At 40.4% G+C, this 22,722-nt stretch overlaps 1 protein-coding gene across 1 annotated transcript; it reads right to left on the bottom strand.

The window, feature by feature from the left end:
- Window positions 1–11,008: 11,008 nt before the first annotated feature.
- BMP2 (bone morphogenetic protein 2) lies at window positions 11,009–22,357 on the bottom strand. The gene is made up of 3 exons (XM_060612401.3): window positions 22,244–22,357; window positions 20,655–21,004; window positions 11,009–13,027 (listed from the first exon to the last, which is right to left on the bottom strand). Exons 2-3 carry the CDS (start codon window positions 20,995–20,997, stop codon window positions 12,183–12,185), a joined length of 1,188 nt encoding a protein of 395 aa, XP_060468384.1. The 5' UTR covers window positions 20,998–21,004; window positions 22,244–22,357; the 3' UTR covers window positions 11,009–12,182.
- Window positions 22,358–22,722: the final 365 nt, after the last annotated feature.

The following is a 22,722-nucleotide window of genomic DNA, read 5'->3' on the forward strand; positions in this document are numbered from 1 at the left end:
ACTAAAAGAAATGGACAGTCTCAGGGATATGTGAACTGCAACAAAAGACCTTGTCATCAAAGCCCTAGAAAGAGGAAAGAAGACTGAAAAAATAAATACAGCAAAAAAATCTCCTAAATTTTGGGAAAAAAAAAAAAGGCCAAGTAGCAGGGGCAGGGGCAGCCTACAGATTCAAGCGGAATAAACTTAAAAAGCCAAAGAAATCTATTAACAAGACACACCATAGTCAAAATTTTGAAAACTAAAGACAAAGAAAATATCAAAAACAGCCTAAGAAAAATGACACATTGCTTTTAGACGTAAAAAACAATTCAAAGAGCAGAGCATTTGTCACCAGAAACCACAGAAGGTAAGGAAAATAGCACAATGTTTTTTAAGAGCTGGAAAAAAAAAATCAACCCAGAATCCTATACCCAGTTGACAGGATCCTTCAAGAATAAAGGTGAAACCAACACATTCTCAGGTGAAGAAAACCTACAAGAATTTGTTGCCAGCCAACCTACCTTAAAGAGTAGCTAAAGAATGGCGCAAACCACCACAGGGACAGAGGAATGCGGCCCAAGCCGCCAGGCGTTGCCGCCATGCTGCTGCTGCTGCCGTGGCTGCCACGGCCTGCCGGGAACTCTACGGGCCTCCTGCTCTCTCGCGCGCCGCGCGCCGTTCTCAGTGCGCGTGCGCATCCAGCCGCCTCCCAGGCTGCAGCTGTGAACCCACGTAGTGATTAAAGGACTCCTGGGATATCAGCAATGAAAAAGGTCCACAGGAGGAACAGATATATGGGTTAAGCACAATCAACTGTCCTTCTCTTCCTGACTTTTCTAAATTACGTTTTAATGATTGAAGCAAAAATTGTAACCTTGTCTAATGTGGTTGGCAATGAATGCAGAGAAATTATTTGGGACACCCATGTTCTCAGCGGAGATGGGTAAAGGCACCTGAGGGGAGGTAAGATTTCTTCACTTTAGTTTCTGTAGTACAGAGTTATATACCAAAAATGCCTTTTACAAAGAGATGCGCACACACACACACACACACACAAACTGTAGATAAAATAGAATTCTAAAAAATGTTCAAGACAGGCAGGAGAAAGAAAATAAAAGGCAATGAGAGCAAAGAGAAATAATAAAAAGGAAGACTTAGGCAATTATCAACCATGTATTACATGTCACTAAAAAGACGTTGTAGCAATTAAAAGACAAGGGTTTGCAGAGTGGATTGAGAAATATGACCCAACTATGTGCTGCCTACAAGAAAGTAACTTCAAATATAAAGATTTAAGTAGGTTGAAAGTAAAAAGATGAAAAAAAAAAAGATAATATGATGCTGTATATTTTATGTGCATGCATATTTAAAGCAAAAATTGATAGAACTAAAAGGAAAAATCGAAAAATCCACTGTTATAGCTGAATATTTCAACACCCCTCTATCAGTAATTTATAGAATAAAAAGACAGAAAGTCAGCAAGGATTTAGAAAATCCAACAACATTATCAACCAACAAATTCTAAAGTCATTCACAGAACACTCCACACAACAGCAGAAATCACATCATCTTCAATTCTTCACATGATATATACCAAGATAGACCAAACTTGTCCACAGAACAAATGGCAACAAATTTAAAAGATTTGAAATTGTATAGAGTATGTTCTCTGACCACAATGTAATCAAACTAGAAATCAACAGCATTCGGAAGGCAGAAAGAAAATATTTTAACCCTTGGAAACTAAACAACACTTCTAAATAAACGCTGAGTCAAAGGGAAATTCTCACTGGCAAAAAAAAAAAAAAAAAAAAAAAAAACAAACCCTGAAAATGAAAATATATCAAAATTTGCAAGACAGATAAAGTAGTGTTGAGAGGGAAATATCGTAGTACTAGATTGCTTTCATGAAGAGGAAAAGTCTTGAATCAATAAAGGAACTAAGCTCTCACCTCAGGAGCACAGAAAATGAAGAGCAAAAATAAACCCAAATAAGAAGGAAGGAAATAACAAAGAATAGAAATTAATGAAATTGAAAACAGGAAAAAATTAGAGAATCAATGAGCAGAAAGTCTGGTTCTTTGAATATAAATCTACAAACCCCTAGCAAGACTCACAAAGAAAAAAGAGAAAAGGCATAACTAATATTATCTACAGTAGAACAAGATACCACTACAGACCCTGCAGACACCAAAAGAATAAGGGAATATTACAAACATCTCTACACATATATTTGAAAACGTAAATAAAGTGAACCAATTCCTCAGAAGCACAAACTATCATAAATCATCTAATATATAATAGGTAATTTGAATAACCCTAGAACTATTTTAAAAATTGAAATTGAATTCATAATTAAAAATCTCTGCAGAAATCTTCAACCCAGATGTTCACTGAAGAATTCTACCAATGCTCAAAGACTTAAAGCCAAATTTATACAATCTCTTCCAGAAAATTCAAGAAGGAACGCTTTCTAATTCATTCCATGAAGCCAGTATTATCCTTATAACAAAACCAGACAAAAATAGTACAAAAAAAAAACCCCACTGTAGACCAATATCCCTCATGAATATGAATGCACAAATTTTTAATAATACATTAGCAGATAGAATTCAGCAATGTATAAAAACTATTGTGCCATGACCAAGTAGGGATTATTTCAGTGATACAAGGCTGACTGAATATTTGAAAATAAATCAATGTAATGTACCATATTAACAGACTAAAACAGAAAAGTCATTGATCACAGCCATTGAAGCGTAAAATGCATTTTTCATGCGTGTTAAAAGCTCTCAAAACACAGAAATAGAGGAGAATTTCTTCAATGTGATAAGGAAACATCTTTTTAAAAGTACCTACAGCAAATCTCCTATATGGTGATGAAAGGAAGTCAAGATAAGGAAAACATTAAGATGAAACAGGCTGCCTGACAGTCTGACAGTCGGTCAACATTAGTGAGAAGATCATCTACGGTAGAGACTTATGTTGGAGCTGGGAGGGGAAAGATGGGAGTAATGCCCCCTCTTTTTTTTTTTTTTTTAATGAAGTCTTAAGGGCATCTTCTGTTTCAGAGGATAATACTGTGTTCTACCCAGTGAATGTTTTAAGTTCCTAAAAAGTAAATAACTGTTTCAGCCTTTTAAATTCCATATGAAATTATCAAATGAGTCATGAGAAAAATGCTAACGTCAAAATTAAAATCAAATGAATCACTGTTTCTGGCTGCAAAGCAGAGCACTTTGCTCTGTGCTTACACTCTGAGGAAGGCCAACTGGCTGCCTGCTCCCTTCCCCACCACCACACCCCCACCCTCTGGAGCGGCCCTTCTCCCCAGCATCTCAGAAGCTGGGTTGTGAATAGGAGAAGAACAATATCTCCCCCGCCCCCAACAAGCATTTTCCAAAAGGTAAGTCTGTGGAGTTACTCCTCTCCCAAAACTCAAGCCCATCACCATGGAAATGAAAAATAGCAATGGGATTTTGTGCCTTCTCCAAGTTGGCATCTTAGAAGAGACTTTCAGCACAGTTTCAGTTGTGTTCAACAAACTCTCAAGTTTGTGATGACATAGGACCAAATCCCTCTCCCTCTCCAATCAGGTTGACTTTTCCAGCTCCTCTTTACTTAACCTATTTCCTTATCTCCATGGAAGGTCCTGATACCCAGAGGAAGGGAGAGAGAAAGAGAGCTGAATGTAAAATAGAACTATAGGAAAATTCTAATTGGTTTTTTGAGGATTGGGTAAGTGATAGGTACCAAATTAAAAGTACCAATTTGTGAGGCGCCTGGGTAGCTCAGTCGATTGAGCATCCGACTTCGGCTCAGGTCACAATCTTGCAGTCTGTGAGTTCGAGCCCTGCTTTGGGTTCTGTGCTGACAGCTCAGAGCCTGGAGCCTGCTTCAGATTCTGTGTCTCCCTCTCTCTGTCTCTGCCCCTCCCCCACTCATGCTCTGTCTCTCTCTCTCTCTCTGTAAAAATTAAATAAACATTAAAAAAATTTTTTTTAAAAAGTACCAATTTGTACTTCTGCCAGAGAAGGACCACCATTTAGCTTACCTCATCGCCTGACAGCCTTGTAAGTCCCAACTCCTTTGGGACCCAGAGGTCAAAGCCTCACAGATCTACTAGGCAAGCGCCTTCCTGAGAGTTATGTTTTGGCAACAGCTGCCATGGAGGGAGGTTCTTATTTTTACACCAATGGGGCTGAAACATCGCCATCCCCCTGAACTTCCTGGAAATGGCATGTAATACATGGACTTGTCCCCATCCCTGGAAGTTCCTTAATTAATATCCCTAAGATGAACAGCAGTGTTACAGTTTCAGTGTCCTCTAACTTTAATGGTTCTGAGAATGGGAACTGTTTGGGACACTGAGCACCATGCTATGATAATGCACTTCATTATGCTTTAGTAATGTCTATCAACACTCCCTCTACTCCTTCACACTGTGTCCTTAAAATTACCTTAGTGAACCCACAAGTATTTAAAGGGGTGAGGTTAAACAAAAGCTCAAAGAGGGGCACCTGGGTGGCTCAGTCAGTTGAGCATCCGATTTCTGCTCAGGACATGATCTCTGGTCTGTGAATTTGTCTGTGCTGACAGCTCAGAGCCTGGAGCCTGCTTTGGATTCTGTGTCTCTCTCTGTCTCTGCCTCCCTCCTCCTCCCCCCACCCCCCACTTATGCTCTGTCTCTATCTCTCAAAAATAAATAAATATTGAAAAAAATTTTTAAATAAAAGCACAAAGGAAGTATCCTTCTGACATCCAGACCTCAACCTGGCCTCATCAGTGAAAGTAATATTCAGGCAAGAAAAGTGCTCACAAAAGAGAGAGAGGATCTGGAGCTCACTTCCATATTACATATATCATTATATTATATAACAATAACCTTCCCCAACAAGGCAGAGTTATATTTTCTTTAGGGTTGCTGTTGTTGTAAATGGATTCTAGAATTCTTCAGGTTGGAGGGCCTGGTGGTTCAGTCAGTTAAGCATTCAAGTTAGGCTCAGGTTGCCATCTGAGTGACTTCGAGCCCTATGTCAGGCTCTGTGCTGACAGTGCAGAGCCTGCTTCAGATTCTCTGTCTCCCTCTCTCTCTGCCCCTCCCCTATGTTCTGCTTCTCAAAAATATATAAATAAACATTTTTAAAAAATAGAATTCCTCAGCTGAAAAACTGTTCTTTCTTCCCAGGTATATAAAAAGGGAGCCATCAAAAGTAACTTCTAAGCCCTTCTCCACACAGGCAAGATGTTCCATAACATCACCAAGGAGTTATTATGCTATGATAGTATTAAAAAATCACTCTTCTGCTCATGAAAGCTGCATTGACCAATTGACTATATATATATATACACATATATATATACACATATATATAATTGATCTTATATATATATATAATTGATCTTATATATATATATACACATATATATGCACAAATATGTAAATTTTTTAAACCACGAATAACCCCCAAGTTCTCCATTGTTCTCCATTTTCTTTTATTCAGCCAAGCTATCTTCAGGCAGCAAACACACACTTAATCCTAGGAGATTAGAAAATACTAGAATCTTCTCCTGGGGCTATTTTCCTATTTCTTTGTAGCTCACCTATTGATTGTCATGAGGTTTGAAATCTGATTCATTTCAGGGCTTTGGTCTTTAAATATTGTGCCTTATAATATTGACAATACTCATGTGCTGGTGAGGACTTGTAGCTTTACTGGTTAAACCAAGTGATTGAGCAATTTTTAAGTCAGTAGTAAGGTTTCTTTATAGGAGAACATTTTGTCAAATTTATATGTACAGGCCAGACAGGCTTCAGAAGATCCTCGTTTCCAAGACAGGCTATGATGAACAAACTTCAGGACTCCCTGTTTGATCCCCATGCCAGGAAATCCTGCCTGTAAATGAATCAGTAAAGTTGGTAAAGTTTTCCATGGATTTGACTGAATTCCAGCATAGGGAACCCTGTGAAGAGGAGAGACAGAAAGGCAGCATCTCCGAGGATGAACAAGGGAAAGGGGCAGACCCAGAATGAGGAAAGCACGTCAGCTACAAATTGTGTACACATGCAAGACGAACTTGTGAACACACGTCCAACTTGGCAGATGTATAAAGATCATGTATTTATAACACGCTCCTGAAACATCTTACTGAAATGAGCAATTTAAATGACTTTGATTTAAAATTAGGCTTTTAAGAATTTTTTAAAAACACTTCCAATAGATCCACCGAAAAAGCAAAAGCAGCTTCTCAGAGCCAGTGTTCTCCACAAACCAAAGTCTTGAGTTTCTGAATGTTGCCTCAAAAAGTGATCTCTTCTCCACCTCTTTGCCTCACAAAAATCGAAGTGGCTGAGTGCTCAAGTTCAACTTTATTAATGATTTAAAACACACCCTTGGAAACTAAGCTGTCTTTTTCTTGTCCATTCAGGTGGGAAGTGTGTTCCAGCAAAGGGGAAACCTTTAGAAAGTTCTCAAACAGATAATACCTAAAGAGCTTGACTTCAAAAAATCTGATACCAGCCTTCTACCCAACAAAAGGAAGGGTAACCTGGTAAGAAAACTAAGCCTTCCATATTAAGACAAAGATAAAATACTTCAGCCGCCAAGATTCGACATCTTTAAAAATGCCTTTTCAATCTTTAACTTTTGTCTGCTTGGTTGTCTAGCAACCAAGTGCCGAAAAGAAACTCCACCCAAAACAAAGTGAAACAATACAGACACTTAACTTCATGAGTGTGTGCGCGTGTTAAGATTCTCAGCGTGCAAAGATAGAAACTCCCTTTCAGACAATTAAAACAGAAAAAGTCCTGATTGTAGATGGCAGGAAAGGAAGTCAGGAGTGAGTAAAAAGCAACTTGAAAATGCGTAATGCGGGATGAGGGTATAGTTTCCACACACCGGGCTAAAGCAAGGTTTACACTCTTAAGTAATAAAAACAAACCATTAAGCTAGGCCCAGCACTGTCAGGAAGTATAAAACAGTTCTTGAAACTTTGCAGTTACTATACAAAAGCTTTTCATAAACTCTGTTTCCTGATCTTCATTAAACGTTCACATCAAGTTGCCATGGGGCAATTAGCTTGCCTCCTGAAATCAATAAAAAATCAACAATTTGGAAATAGTTGTACAGTAAAATAGTTCAATAATTATTCTCTCATAGTGTTGTGGCCAAGTGGTTCCAGTGTAAATGCAGTCCAGATGAGATCCCGCTCCTTATGAGGGAAGCTTTAAGCAAATCGGTGGTTTGCAGAGAGATCTCCCCATCAGAACACACGACAACAATAATGTACTCCTGGCCCTGCCTTAGAGTGGGGCCCAGGGTACAAGGCAAACACAGCCTTGAAGTGGGTGTTCATGTCAGCATCTGGCATACCGCTTAAGCATCTCAGAGGAACTCAATTCAAAATGTAGAGACATAAATGAAATGATAAACCCAACAACAACAAAAACACTAGGTGCCCTACACTCAGCATATGGACTCCAGACAAGGGCAAATCAAGATTTTTCCTTTGGATATATGGGAAAAATATGTATGTATATGTGTACGTATATGTTATGCACATATATATAGTATATGTTGACATATTATTAGTGTGTCTAGTATTAAATATACACATATGTATGTGTCTAGTATTAAATATATATATATTATATATATATTTATATATGTATTATATATATATTTATATATATATGTGTGTGTGTGTGTGTGTTTGAAGATTAGGAATTCATTCATCTCAGCATTTCAACAAATATTCAAATCTGTGCTGCTTATAAGAAATCTTAATAGTAGTCCCCTAAAAAGTAAAAACGAGGCTGCAAAACAGATGACCCTCATAGGACATTTTGCTAAAAAGGAGGCACCAACACAGAGATATTTCTTTGCTGACCCCCACTGCAGAGGGAAATCACTTCCTTTTGCTTTTTCTAGCCTGAGCCCATTCACCTCACCACCTTATTTGAAGCCAACTGCAGCATCACAAATTCCAGTATCCATTAAATCTAATCTCAAATACCAGCTTGCGAAGCTTTATATCACCCTCTAGGCTCAGTGGTGTTATACAATGAACTGCCTTAGAACTTAAAAAAAAAAAATCAAGTATCATTTTTAGTATAAACAAATGCTTCAAATGTATGACATCTATTTGCTGCCTTCAAAGGGAAAACTTTTAACTCAGACGCTTGGCACTAAGATCACACAGGATCAAGTCAGTGGACTGACTTGAGTGTTAAACTTTTTTAAAGTACGTTAAGGGCTTGCACCTGCTCCCCCATCCACATAGATGTACTGACATGTATTTGACTAAACTGACTGCGTACATGCCCAAGCAAGCACGCAGAGCAGATTTTACAAGATAAGCAACCAAGTGTTTTCATGTCTGAGGGTGGCTGGAACACAAAATTGCCAGTCATCTTGTGGGGGAAAAGAATGCCTTTGAAAAAAATATGTAGAACATCATTTCAGATATGGTGAAATGTATTCAAATACCATCCTGTATACAGGTTTTGTTTTTTTTCCTTTAATGGCTACTTCTTAGAGAGGGGCCTAAACTCAGTGCAACTTTCTGCCGTTGTGATTGAGAAAGAATTATCAGAGCCTTGCTACTCAAAGAGTAGTCCATGGGCCAGAGGTAACAGCTTCACCTGGGAGTGTCTCAGAAATTCAGACTCTCAGGCCCCACCACAGTTTCACTGAAACAGAACCTATGTTATGATCCCAAGGGGTCTGTATACACATCAACTTGTATTCCCCTTGAGGCAGTACTGGTGAATCGTATGCACATTAAAATCTAAGATGTTTTATTTAGAGCATCGGTCCCCCAAGTTAGGTAGAAGTTCACTTTGAAATTTGCACAGGAGGGAGATAGTCAAAAACTCTGCCCCGAAGAATATAGTAAAGTTGTAATTTATAGCAACAAAGTAGAGAAAAAAGGAAAAGCATTTTACCTGAGTAAAGCAGACTTGCATTTTATCCATCTCACCCTACTTGCCCCCTGAAAAAAAAAAAAAAGAAGGCAAGGAGAGGAATAGAGCAATCTTACTTCTTTGTAATTGCCCACGTATATCATACTTATTCTACACTTAAATTATTCTTTATTGCAAGGTTATGTTTCTTTTGCCTTATAACAGATTGGGGGCTGTGGCATCTAACACTAATATGACTGCAGAATAGAAACACACTCTTTTATAAAGTGCTTTGAGTTGCACAAATGATTTCTCCATCTCCAATAAAAAATTGAGGGAAAAGACATGGAACGTTTAGATTATCTAGTGATAATCTTGGCCTCTTGAGGTACAATTTAAAATAGCAATTGGAGTACAAATTAAGAGAAGGTGGAAGCACAGATAAATTTGTAAACTTTCACCCTCCCCCACCCCAATTTTGAATGCAAAAAATGAACAGAGCAATTGGGACCTGCCATACAGGTTGAAACCATGCCAGGGCGAGCACACAGCCCAGACAAGCACAAAAACAGATGACACAATTTAATCAATTTTGAAAGGCGATCCTCCAAAATTCAGAAACTGATACATTTGTTTAAAGCCAACTGTAAAAGGATTCAAGGATTCCTACAGAATAGTCACTGAGGATTCAAAAGATTCCATGTCATGGAGTTATGACACTTTTTCTCAGAATGAAAAATGTGAGCCAAAAGGTCTGTAAGAATGTAGAATGTATGTAAGAATATTCTGTTTCTCAAATGAACTGCCAAGGTCAGAGTCCTCAACTAAACTGAAGCTGAAAATACCATCATCTAGACATATGTAATATATATCACATATTTTCATATGTTTTTATACATATTACATATTACGTGTGTATATTTATGTTTGTGTGTATTTTATATACATATAAAACATGCAAGAGAACACATTTGAATTGATACCATTGAAAACCATTTTAACAAAGAAAATCAGAACCAATGAAGCAGAAAAATCGAAAAGAATGGATTGAATTGCCAAATGGCTGGAAACTCTTGTACTATAATCTCACACTCTCATCTAGAGTATTTGGAGATGAGAAAACATGGTTATTATTTCTTAAGATGTTAAGACAGTGCACGTTGTCCCTCCTATCCATGGCAAACAAGGGTGAAGGATGGCTGGAGGAGAGACCATCCTGCCCTCCAAACTTGGTTCTAAGACTAATGATTCTCACCTAAGACTAATGATTCTCACCCAAAAGCAACAGGGATAGGGCTAAAAAGGAATGGAAAGGTTTTTAAAAGTGGAAGGAGTAAAGGATAACTAGCATTAATTTAAAAACATAATCTACGTAATCTCAAGACAAAGGTTAAATCTATCACAATCAAAATGTTACTATATCCATTCCAAGTTAATTCCTGAGGAGAATCTGATTGTAACAGTCTGTTCCTTTATGAGCATGCGATTTTTTCAGCCAATTCCAAGAAGGCTAGGAAAGTTTAGAACCAGGCCTCACCAATCACAGCAGGATCAGAGGTGACACAGAGCCCTAGAAATTGACCTAAAATACTTCCAGTACAACAGTGGGGAGTTGTGGGTCCCCTGGCCATACAGACATACCCACCGAACCCTTCTTTGGGTCTGGTTTCAACACAAGAGCACAGAAGCTCTGCCACTGTGAGAGTTCACTCTGAGCGGCCTAATTTGACTTCATTCTGCTTGGGCTTCCATCCAATTGGCAGATGTCCTTGCAGAAGCTGATCTCAGACACTTTCCCTTTCTAATTTTTTGGCACCGTTGCCTCTGTTGCATGGGATATCATCTCTGAAACTTTATCTTGGGTTCCCCAGGTTTTGCTTGTTTTGGAGCTTTGGTTTTTCTCTTAAATCTTTCTCTTAAATCATGAACCCCCAAAGACGTTCATGTGAAATACTAAATCATTGGTAATTCCTTTGAGGCAAATATGAATTATCAAGTGACTTGCTTGCAAATTTCCAACCATTCCTTCCCTTTTCCCCACCTCCCTCCAAAATGAGTAACTTCAGAAGCAAAAAAATGCAAACACAAGGTAATCATCATGAATGCTGTACAAATGCACCATTTTCTTACAGGTTGGACTTTATAAAATGAAATGCCAGAGCTCTGATATTTATTATCTAAAATAGGTTTAACATTTGGAGAAATGTGTTCAAACACATAACCTTGGAAAGAAAAGCAAGCTGATCGAACAGAGAATAGGCAGTGGGCAGAAAACATGATGGGCACAATTTTTCTGTGTGTTGGACAAATTTAGAAAACTGGGCCCTTCTGAGCATAAAGAGCTCCCAGATGAGGTAAAAGTTAAATACAAATCAATTTCCAATTCTTCATGAGAGCCATTATATATCAATTTTAAATATACATGACCACAATATTAATAACAAAGAAATCTTATGTTTTATTTAATACTTTGGCCAGACCAGCCCCTTTGAAGGGGTCACTACTTTAGGAAAGAAGAATAACAAACCATCATTCACTTTCCTGCAGGTTCATCATTTTCCCAATTATTTCTATTGGTCCTGCTTTATGCTTTCTGCAAATTAAGGGGTAGGAAAGTGTTTCGATATTAGATCAGCAATGTCTGGTTCTTATCCAAATATTCCACCTAATAAGGACGTAAGTTCTCATGGATTGGACAACCACTCTGCAACATTCCTGAGAATTGAATAATATAATAATCTTGAAAGTCAGCAGAGTGGATTATCCACTTTTTTTTTTTCTGGACTTGAACTTGTGACCTTAACAGTAGCACTGCAAAAAAGCAAATGTGCTAAGCACTTTGCCAGAGTAACCTTCCATGTAGACTTTTCATCTTAAATACACACAACTGGAAACAACTACAATTTTTGGAAAATTATGTACAAACCCATTACTTCTTTTGATTACATATAAATACAAATTAGCTATCTTTCCTAAAAAGTGGTTATAATAGTAAATAAATACAAAATAAATCTGACCATTATACTTCATGTGCTGGGGTTGAACCCATATAAAATGTACAACTAAATACATTTTAAAATCTTTAAGGAATAATTCTCTGATTAAAATATTTGTTTTCCCAACTTCTTTTCGTAGATATAAATATATTTTCAAAATAGCTGTTTTTTTTTTCTCCATTCCATTCCATAAATAAAGTCTTCATTGGGAAATATTAAAGTGTCAACTTGGTTTTTTTTTTTTTTGCTTTTTTCTAAAATATATATATATATATATTTATTTATTTTATTTTGCTGTGCTAACGACACCCACAACCCTCCACAACCATGTCCTGATAGTTCTTTAATACGACCTTTTCATTTTCATCAAGGTACAGCATGGAGATAGCACTGAGTTCCGTTGGTACACAGCATGCCTTAGGAATTTTAGAATTAACAGAGTTGACCAACGTCTGAACAATGGCGTGATTAGTGGAGTTCAGGTGATCTGCCAGGGGAAAAGGGCATTCCCCGTGGCAATAAAAGGCATGGTACCCTGGGGGAGCTACGATCCAGTCATTCCACCCCACGTCACTGAAGTCCACATACAAAGGGTGTCTCTTACAGCTGGACTTAAGGCGTTTGCGCTGTTTGTGTTTTGCTTGACGCTTTTCTCTTTTGTGGAGAGGGTGCCCTTTCCCGTCGTGGCCAAAAGTTACCAGCAGTGGCCTGATCTGTGACCAGCTGTGCTCATCTTGGTGCAAAGACCTGCTAATCCTGACGTGTCTCTTGGAGACACCTTGGTTCTCCTCCAAGTGGGTCACTTCCACCACAAATCCGTGGTTGGTGAGTCCCTGTGCGGTCCACCTCATCACAGCAGGGGTGACGTCAAAACTCTCCCACCTGCTTGTGTTCTGATTCACCAACCTGGTGTCCAAAAGTCTGGTCATAGGGAACTTCAAGTTGGCTGTTGCAGGTTTTATAATTTCATAAATATTAATTCGGTGATGGAAACTGCTATTGTTTTCCAAAGTTTCCTGCATCTGTTCCCGAAAAACCTGAAGTTCTGCTGAGGTGATAAACTCATCGGTGGGGATAGAAGTTAAATTAAAGAAGAATCTCCGGGTTGTTTTTCCACTCATTTCAGGCAGTTCTTCCACAGATTCTAATTTGATAGAGAAAGGTGGAAAAGGAGAAGAAAAAACTCATTCAGTAAAACAAGTAACAACAATCTGATGATATATGAGAATTTGTAAACCTCATTTCAGGGTTTGATTCAACCCATGTAAAAGTTTGCAACCAGAAAATAAAAAACTCCCCTTTTAATAAAAAGGAATCCTCCTTTTTCTGTGTGTTTATGTCAACATGCACACCATGAAGCAAAACTTCACAATTCATTATTATGTTTTTAATCCAATACATGAATACTGCTTCCAGGTGGCTATAATAATGGGGGAAATGGTGAAGCATTTCTTTGGAATTCACAGACTTTAGGGCAAAAAAAAAAAAAGTCAGCACTATAGTTAGTAGAGGTCTAATGAGTGAGGATTTGAGGAAATTATTGCATTTCTTAAAAAGAAAAAGGCTTTAATGTCAATCCCTTAAGCGGTATTCTAAATCATTACTCTGCAATTTAGATGATTTACAAATCTCGATATACAGATTTCAGTTTCCTAATTAAAGAGTCTGAAACTCAACATCAACGATGACATTTTGCAAAGCACACCCTACTATTTTACTCCAAGTCCAGAGACAAAGGCATTTACAGGGATCGACTTCTTTGGAAGCATAAGGGTGGTACTACGACACCCGTAGTAATTAAGGCCAGACAATTTCAAGAGAAGGAACTTCCCAACTGTTGTCTGTTCTCTCACCTCCTTATGACCTCAAAAGCCAAATCTCATTTTAGATACTTTTGGGGGGAAAAAAGGACTCTCTTCTGTTTTTAATTCCTTTGTCCTTATAAAAATAATAATAAGCCATATTAAAAACATACACCTACCAAATAGACACAAAACCAAAAAAATTATGAAAATTTACAAAAATACCATTATATTTGTGACATAAGGGATAATGTCATCCTATTACAGAATAAACATTCTATATCTACTATCATCATTTCAAAACAGCCATTGAAGTGGGCTGTGCATAAAATGTCTTTCTGATTTAAGATTCCTGAATTTAAATTTAAAGGAGTACTGTTTTCCAAGCAAACAATAAAATATACCATAGCACCTTGAATGTTTTTGTCTGCAAATCATCCAAGGTACACGTTATCATTAAATTGGCAGTAAATACCAATAGGATTTGAGACATTTGGGTTTATTTTCTTCTAGCTTTACCACAGCCTTGCCCTTTCATTATCTAAAAACCTAACCTGCTTCATTCAGGATCCAACCTAAGTGCTACCAAAATCTGTTTGGCCCTATCATTCTCATAAGAGGAAATCATGGTTGTATTTCCCCTAAGTCAAATAGCTATAAGCTGAACACAGAGAATCTAGATGTGTTAGCAGAGCAGAATCACTTCAGATCACTCACTCAAAGGTTCTACTTGTGTAAACCTTCATCATCAAATCACCATTCATCAAGGCAAGGTAAGTGGAAGTGCCAAGTTCAAGAGGGACAATTTACAAGAAATTACGGAGTAATGCTTTAATGTGATGCTTCTCAAATTTTAGTCTTCACACAAAACTTCTAAGACATCTTCAATCTCCAAATGCAGATTCTGATTCAGTGGGCCTGGGTGGAACCTGCGATTCAGCATTTCTAGCAAGCTCCCAAGTGAGGTGATGCTGGGAGCTCATGGACTATCCCTAGAGGGTCAAGATTTTAAAGGATGCTTTTCACATTCAAGTGTAAATTCCAGGAGCATATTTTAAAGTGATTTTTGGTCAAATAATACAAAAATGAGAAGAAACACTAGTGTTGGCCAAGGAGTAAGAGGTGGGCCCATGGAACAGAAAGATCTTCCAAAGCTCATCTATTTGGGATGTGGAGGCTATCAGGACAAGAAGTAAACCCTCCATGGTCCCCTCGTGGCTGCCAGTCTACACCTGTCAGGAATACCTTTGGGGAGCCATCCACACTCTAAACCTCACTCTAAGCTAATGGTACTTCGGACCAGGCACTATTTTCAACAACCAATCAGATCAGGGCTCTCCTTAGTGGCTCCAACAAGTATCAAGGATTGTGTTTAGCTTCTTTCCTTCTTTCCTTTCCTCTAATTCAGGAGCCCTCCAATGTTTCCACTGAAGGCGTTCTTTCAGCAGAGAAGCCAACAGATACCAAAGAAAAAAGGAGTGACATAAAACTCAGCAATGTCCCCCAGATTTAATGACATAAGGCCACATCTGGCTTGAGCTACTGACTTCTCTGATAACCAGCACACCTAAGAATGCTCTCTTTTCTTTTAAAGAGGAGGAAGGAAAGGCAAATTATTCAGGGCATTTGCTGAACAGCTGTCATAAGAAGGTGTCCAGAGAAATACCAAACAAAAACTCTGAATCTAAATCCATAAATGAAAAAGAAAGAAGTAATGAACATACACAGACACATGGACACACACACACACACACACACACACACACACGCACACGCACACACACATAGCCAGTGGATGATAATGAAGGGGCAATCACCAAGACAAGAATGAAAGACAGGTAAAATGAGTAAAGATGGGTATAGAAGAGGAATAAAACAGAATAACCCTCCCGAAGATATATGTAAGACTGAATCATATAAAATTGCCACCGTTTGACCAGATTTGATTTGACAGGGAAAAAAAAAAGCCAGCAATTAACATACTTCAAAATCTCACTGGAAGTTATGTAGCAAAAAAGGATATCATTTAGCAACCTTACCAAAGGGAAGAACAGCACTATTAAACAACAGTACTGTGAAGACCTTTCCCTGACTTTCCAAACTTCATCAAGAACCCCTATTTGTCCTTAATACAAAGGATGCTGTGGTGATGCCCCTGTAGATTCAGGCTACAGAGGCAAGTCAGAAGGTCACAGAAAACCCCAAACCCAGGAAAAAAAACTATTCAAGTTTGGGGCACCTACCACCATGTCCTTTGATCTGCAAGGAATGAATTAATTCTTGAGGGTAGAAAAATCAAAACCTATTTCAAATAAAGTAAAGGAAAAGGAAAAAAAGCTGAAAATCATCATACCAAGCCTAGAGATTCTGAAAATATATTTACCGAAATAGGTGATGTATGCTTTTTGTTAATTCTCTTGTTGAATAAGCTGAATTTGTCAAGGGCTTTGGTTATTTCGGCCTATTTTAGACCTTTATTTATTTATTTATTTATTTCTATCTATTTATTTTTAATTTACTTTTTTTTAATTTACATCCAAATTAGTTAGCATATAGTGCAACAAATGATTTCAGGAGTAGATTCCTTAATGCCCCTTACCCATTTAGCACATCCCCCCTCCCACACCCCCTCCAGTAATCCTCTGTTTGTTCTCCATACTTATAAGTCTCTTATGCTTTGTCCCCCTCCCTGTTTTTATATTATTTTTGTTTCCCTTCCCTTACGTTCATCTGTTTTGTCTCTTAAACTCCTCATATGGGTGAAGTTTAGACCTGAACTTCTAAACCTCTAAGTTCTTATCTAAACAGATGGAGCTATGGCTGCAAAAATGTGGGGTTGGTAAAGAAAAATAAGGCACCAGTGACATTTGACCTCTCCTCTAAAAGTGAAGTTCTAACTTAATCATATACACTGTCAATTATTCATCTACATCAAAATAACAAAAGATGAGGCTGAATTCTCTTAGCCACACTGGGTTCCCTCTGGCTTCCTCTTCCCTAGACAAGGGGGAATATAGGACATAAGAGAAATAAATCATCATGATAATGTAATTAGTGTGCTTAATGCTTCTTTGTGCCATATCTGACACTAAGATCTTTGACATGAATTATCTCTTAACCAATCAATTAGAGAGGAACTCTTATCTCCATTTTGGAAATGAAATAGTTGGACCTCACAGAGGTTGTGTGACTTTCCTAAGGTCACAGAGCTAGTAAATGAAGAGCAGGGCTATGAGCTTGAGTCTACTGTAGTTTCCAAGTTTCTGGCCACTAGATGACACTACCTAACATGAGGGAAGAGTCAAAAACTCAAGCAAAAGTCAAAGCCATCAGGGGAAACTTTAAATTTAATAAAATAATAACCATAGGGTGAGTTCTTTCCCCACCAAAGGGGATAGAAATATACTACCACCCAAATATGGTGGAAAGAAGAAAGAACTAAAGATCAGGAAAGTAAAGTGGCACAGACTACTCGGTCATGCAGATTTTATTTGGAACCACTGATATTTTGCAGCTGCCTTTTTGTCCTAAAGAATGGGGAATTTAGCAAAAAAGTGAGTTATCATTAAGTTTTGAGAAGTCTGCAACATTCTTTGGACCAAAAATGACTATTAACCTGGGAATGCTGTAGCTAATCAGTATGGTTGGAAATCACTGCCCTTCAGTGAAAGTAGCTAAGAACAAGAAACACTACTTTCTAGAATATAAAATAAGGGCAAGAAAATTGATACATCAAGGAGAAAATAATATAAGATAAAAAGGTTAAAAGGAAACAGTCTTAAAAAAAAAGATAAAAGAAATGGCAAATATAGGGAAAGTATGGTCATCCTCACTGACCCTGATCTGGCTTCTGCCCACCCTTAACTCCAACACCCTTGGAATGATCATGTGCCCTCTTACTGTCCTCTGACTACTTGGTGAAATACACAAAGGCAAGTCTAAGAAAAAGACAAAATAGCTCAATGAGAAGGGATCAAGGAAGAATACACGGGAGCCACTAAAAGAGGACAGAAAATATTAGTGTAAGAACAATTATTGGGCACCAAATCCTCAATCTCCATGAGGATTTCTAAAGAGAATGCCTGTTCTACTCGATGGGGCCTTTCTTAACAAGACTAAATACCTGGGGATCCTAGGAAAGCACATCAGGTAAGCATTGGTTTGTGGGCTGTACGTGCCAAATCCTGTGCTTACACTGGGCATTTATGATACAAGTTCTCTCTCACAGGGTAATGGTTGGATATTTTCAAGATAATTACATTTGTGGGAAAAGGGCTAATCTCTATTTGAAGCCTTTAGTCATAATTCCATTGTTTCATGCAAAAAGAAGTCTGTGTCCTTCAGGGTCTAGAGAGCAAGCACATGGTCCTTCTGTATTCCCTCCTGACAGGAAAGCATAGAGACTTTTTGCAGGGCCAATGAAAGCAACCAATTTCAATGTGTTTCTAACTACAGCAAGCACAGAACACTCTTTCCAGTTGGAGAAGTGATTTTTCTATCCTCAGTGGCAGTAGTGCAAGGTCTATGTGGCCAAAGCACTTTTTAATGACTGAAAAAGAGAAAATTATTGCAGCACTTGGGCTCTCCTGAGTGAAAAGTATTGTACAGAGGACTAGGCCAAGTTTAACAGGAGAAATGACAACAGGTAATTTTTGTCTCAGATCGCCTACCATGTGGTCCCATTATCTTCATACAGTGGTTGAGATCTAAAAACCATATCTCTTGTGTTGTAAGTTCACCAAATCATCCAGATCTCACCCACAAATGAAACCAACAGGTAATTCTTGGAATCGAGCCCTTACTCCCCTACCAAACAAATGTCCATTAAGGCAGCATGAGCCAAGTTCTGCTCTGAAGCCAGCTGCCTTAATTGCATGGTTTATTAGAAGATTTTTGGTGCCACGCACGGCACAAGGATGTTTATAAAAACCAAATTCTGGGTAACAACAAAATGAAATGGCTTCAAAAAGTGCATTATGTGGTCTAATAGTGATATACTAGTCATAACAAGAAAAGAAATGGATTTGATGAAATTTGAGGCAAAAATTACATGGCTTTTCTGTATCATCTAACTGCACTAAGATCTGACATTACTATAAATTGACTTTAAGCAGGTTGGTAACTTCTGTATTATTTTGCACATAACATGTATGCTTTTAAAGATATAAATTCTGACTTATAAACTCAAGCATGCTATTTAAGCTAAAATAACACTCAAATAATTTGTAGCCTGTTCAGTTTTGATGAAGCCACTTCTAGAGGAAGAAGGAGAAAGGCACAGACTTCACTGATGGAATCCTGCAACTCAATGTTTTAGGTGTCAAAAGACTTAAATGTTCTTCCTTTTAAGTTAGAAGAGGCACACGATACCTTCCTGGCCTTAAAAATAAAGTTAAGAATGATTCCAGGCTAAATGTCCAGGAGAGGTGGCTGAAATAGCTATTCTTGTTACTTTTCTATGCAGAAAAACAGTTCTAAGCAGCATCAGCTGGGAATGACGAGCTGCATCTATAATCACCCCAAGGTTATGTTGACAGAATGTACAGGAATGAAAACATTTCTACATATGACAACAGACAACTTCTGCTTCAGTGAATGACTCCTGAGGGAGTAGAAGGCTATCTTCTGTCTTTTCCCATTGGATTGCTACTGCAAAAAAGCACCTCACTTGGAAACGTGCTGAAAAATGAACTGATTATCAATTCAGTGTCCCCTTCAGAACATACAGCTGCTTTGATGAAGTACGTTTTGTTATGCAACTTTTCTTTGGGACTTCTTCCCAATGCCAAGTGCTGTTCTCACAAGTGTAGTCGCCCTTCACAGTGGCAGAAAAGGCCTGGCTGTAACATTTCTTATTTGTTTACAACAGATCACAGATTTCCACTTGAAATTTACCACCTCAACAGGGCAAGGCAAGAAAAAGGGAGCTTTACTCCCAAGTCTCCAGTAACCTACAAGTGGCTGCTGTCTGATACACAGCTTTGGACCATTCTCTAGTATTTGACAAAACCTGTTCTCGATTTGGAATGTATTAAGCCAAAGTGGCATTTAAAAGTGTAGAAAAAGAACTAAAGTGAAACATATTTTTACTAATTGTTCTAACTTGGGTACAACAGATGTCAATAGCTGCTCTAAGACATTTCAAATCCACTAAACATTTTTCTGATGAAACAAGCAGAAACATCCTACCTTAGCAAAACCACATCCAGTACCATAAAAGAAAAAAAAAATCCACATTTCAATGCACATGAAAAAAAAAAAAAACAGGCAGCTGCTGCAAAACTTTTATCTGAAGGCTTGCCTTGTCTCTACTAGGGAGTTCATCTCAGATTTAAGCACAAAACAAGAAAGTCATTGTGGAAACAATAAGATTGATTGTGGGATTGATCTCCCACGGGGATTAGATAGGGATTCGAAATCTTCCAAAGCAGGCCCAGATCAACTGTAAATTAGAAAGACTTTGGGGCCCGGGCTTTGATTTTTCAATAGTATCTCTGAAAATTCTGCCCTTGGCTGTGTCTGGCCTAAAACCCTGGCTTAAGCAGGGGAAGCAGATTTACAGGGCAAGGGCTTCCAAACAGACTTAAAGAGATCCCAACCTGCCCCCCTTCTTTCCATTCTCCCCCTATGAAATTCTTGCACGTTTAGCTGACTAGGGGCATGCCTTTTGCCCTCATCTTCCCCATCACTTGATTTCTCTCCAGTTCCTGGAGGAGGAGTCGCTTTTCTGGCTGCAAGCCAGGAAAAGGGTGCGGATTTACCAAAGGGGAATCCCTGGCTCCCGAACCACACAGGCAGTGCGTTAAAGCCAGGTTCCGAAAGGTTCTTACAAAGTCAAGAATGGAAACGTCTGCGGAGTCCTGGCCAAGCTGCCTTTCCAGGGATGCCAACGCTCAACCCACGGTGGGGAGCGTTGGGAGGTGACTCTCCGCCCGCATCTCCGCCCCCACTCTCAACTCCACACCTCACCTTCGTGGTGGAAACTGCGCACGGTATTGGCGAGGCTGGCTGCCCTCTCCAGCCGGTGGTCGGGGGCGGGGGCGCCCGGCTGGCCCGAGTGCCGGCGATACAGGTCCAGCATGTAGGGGGGCACCACGGCGTCCCTGCTGGGGGTGGGTCTCCGCTTCAGGCCGAACATGCTGAGCAGCCGCAACTCAAACTCGCTCAGGACTTCGTCCGAGGGCTGGGACGAGGAGCGGCCAGTTGATGCCGCGAACTTCCTCCGGCCCAGCTCGGGAATGAGGCCGGCCGCGCCGCCCAGGAGGACCTGGGGAAGCAGCAACGCTAGAAGACAGCGGGTCCCGGCCACCATGGTCGACCTGCGGACAGGGCCGACGTGAGTCACCGAGTTCCCCGCCCAACCCTCACCCCTTCCGCCCCCGCGTCCCCAGCTCCCGCTCGGTCTGTTGCCTCCTCCTCCAGGGTGCCCACTTGGTTTGCAACACTCGTGGGGATACTTCAAAGGGGCTGAAGCTTGAACGTTTGGGAGAATAAAAAGCCCCGAGTTCCTGAGCCCGAAGGCTTTTCCTCTTCCATCCCACTCTCACCCATCTGACACGATTTGCACACACACACATACATACATAACACACACACATACACACACACCAGAATCAATGACTGTCACCTTTTTTTCTGTGACACTGGCGCTGACAGCCAGTGCAGGGAACCTGGGGAAACCACCGCTTGGTCTGACACCTCTCCGTTCCCTAAACAAACCCAAACACATTGCCCAGCTCGAATATAAACACGCACTAATGGTGCATGTGACTTCCTTAGAGGCACTGTATAGAACTTCCTGATACACGCGCGCGCGCGCACACACACACACACACACACACACACACACACACAGAGTCTATAACTTCCAGACCCAGTTAACTCAAGGCCACAACTTCCCAAGCCACTTGCAACTTGTGCCCCCCCCCCCCACCCCTGCCTCTAACCTCCGAGGTGTCAGGACAGGCCACTGCAACCCCTTCGCCCTCCCCCCTCCCCCATGCAGTCAAGATACACATGTATATTCCTGGAGTTACATAAATAATTAATATCTATTAATTCACGTATCAGTAGAAGGTGACATTGAAGTACTATCCCCCTCGCATTCTTGGAAACAGAGAGAACCCCAACTTCTAGTACTCTCCTAAATGGCACTTGACTGAGTAGAAAGCCGGTCTTCCTGAGAAACTTGAAGAAGGGAGAAAAGACGGCCATGGTAGGGCTTAAAGGTTGGCAACTAACGGGTGAAATCCAGGGGCCACCTTCTCGAAGGGATTTCTTTGATTTTTTTTTAAGTCATCTAAGTGTTAACAGCCCTAATAAAATACTGAAAAGAGGGAAGGGAGGAGGGGCGGAAGAGTGCGAGCCAGGAGGGCCAGGCTGACGGTCGCCTGGGGCGGTAGGATGTGGGCATTCCCGCAGGGGCTCGGCAGCACGTGGACCTGGAGGGGGTCTGTTTACGTCCGGCCAGGCCCGGCCCCCGGACGGGCTCGGCTGCAGGGGCCGCCCGGGCCCCGCGCCCAACCCCCCAGTCCCAGCCCGGGGCCCACGTCCTCTACCTTTAGGAGACCGCAGACCGTCTAAGAAGCACGCGGGGACACGTCCATTGAAAGAGCCTCCACATGGAAAAAGCTCTGGTCGAAGGACCTGGCGCAGGGACTGGGTTCCCTTCCTTTGCCACCTCCTCCTCCCGGGTGCCGGCGGGGCAGTCCTCCTCGCGCAGGGAACGGCGTCTCGGGGTCGGGCCCGGCGGCGGAGTGGAGGTGCGCGGGGTTCAGAGACGGCGAGGCTGGGTCCGCTGGGGCAAAGGCACCAAAGCGAAGTGGGGAGCGCAAGCTATTCTCCCTGCAAGTTCAAGAAGTCTCCAGCCAAGTGCTGACACACAACAACAGCGAGCAGGGGGAGGAGTGCGGGGAAGGGAAGGAAAGGGAGAGAGGAAAAGCTGGTGCTGTCGTTGTCCTTAGGAACCAGCGCCCGCGGGACGAGTGGCCCCGCGCGGGGCCGGCTGCGGCACTCGGGGGGCGAGGGTCGGGCGCTC

Source organism: Panthera onca, chromosome A3 (assembly GCF_046562875.1).
Source record: "Panthera onca isolate mPanOnc1 chromosome A3, mPanOnc1 haplotype 2, whole genome shotgun sequence".
In the NCBI taxonomy this organism is placed as follows: domain Eukaryota; kingdom Metazoa; phylum Chordata; class Mammalia; order Carnivora; family Felidae; genus Panthera; species Panthera onca.

What these genes read in the sequence shown, in the direction of transcription:
- BMP2 (XM_060612401.3), bottom strand. Translation starts at nt 20,997, where the DNA reads ATGGTGGCCGGGACCCGCTGTCTTCTAGCGTTGCTGCTTCCCCAGGTC. An exon ending in GCGCAGTTTCCACCACGAAG is followed by an intron (nt 13,028 to 20,654) that starts GTGAGGTGTGGA and finishes CTATCAAATTAG; the next exon opens with AATCTGTGGAAGAACTGCCT.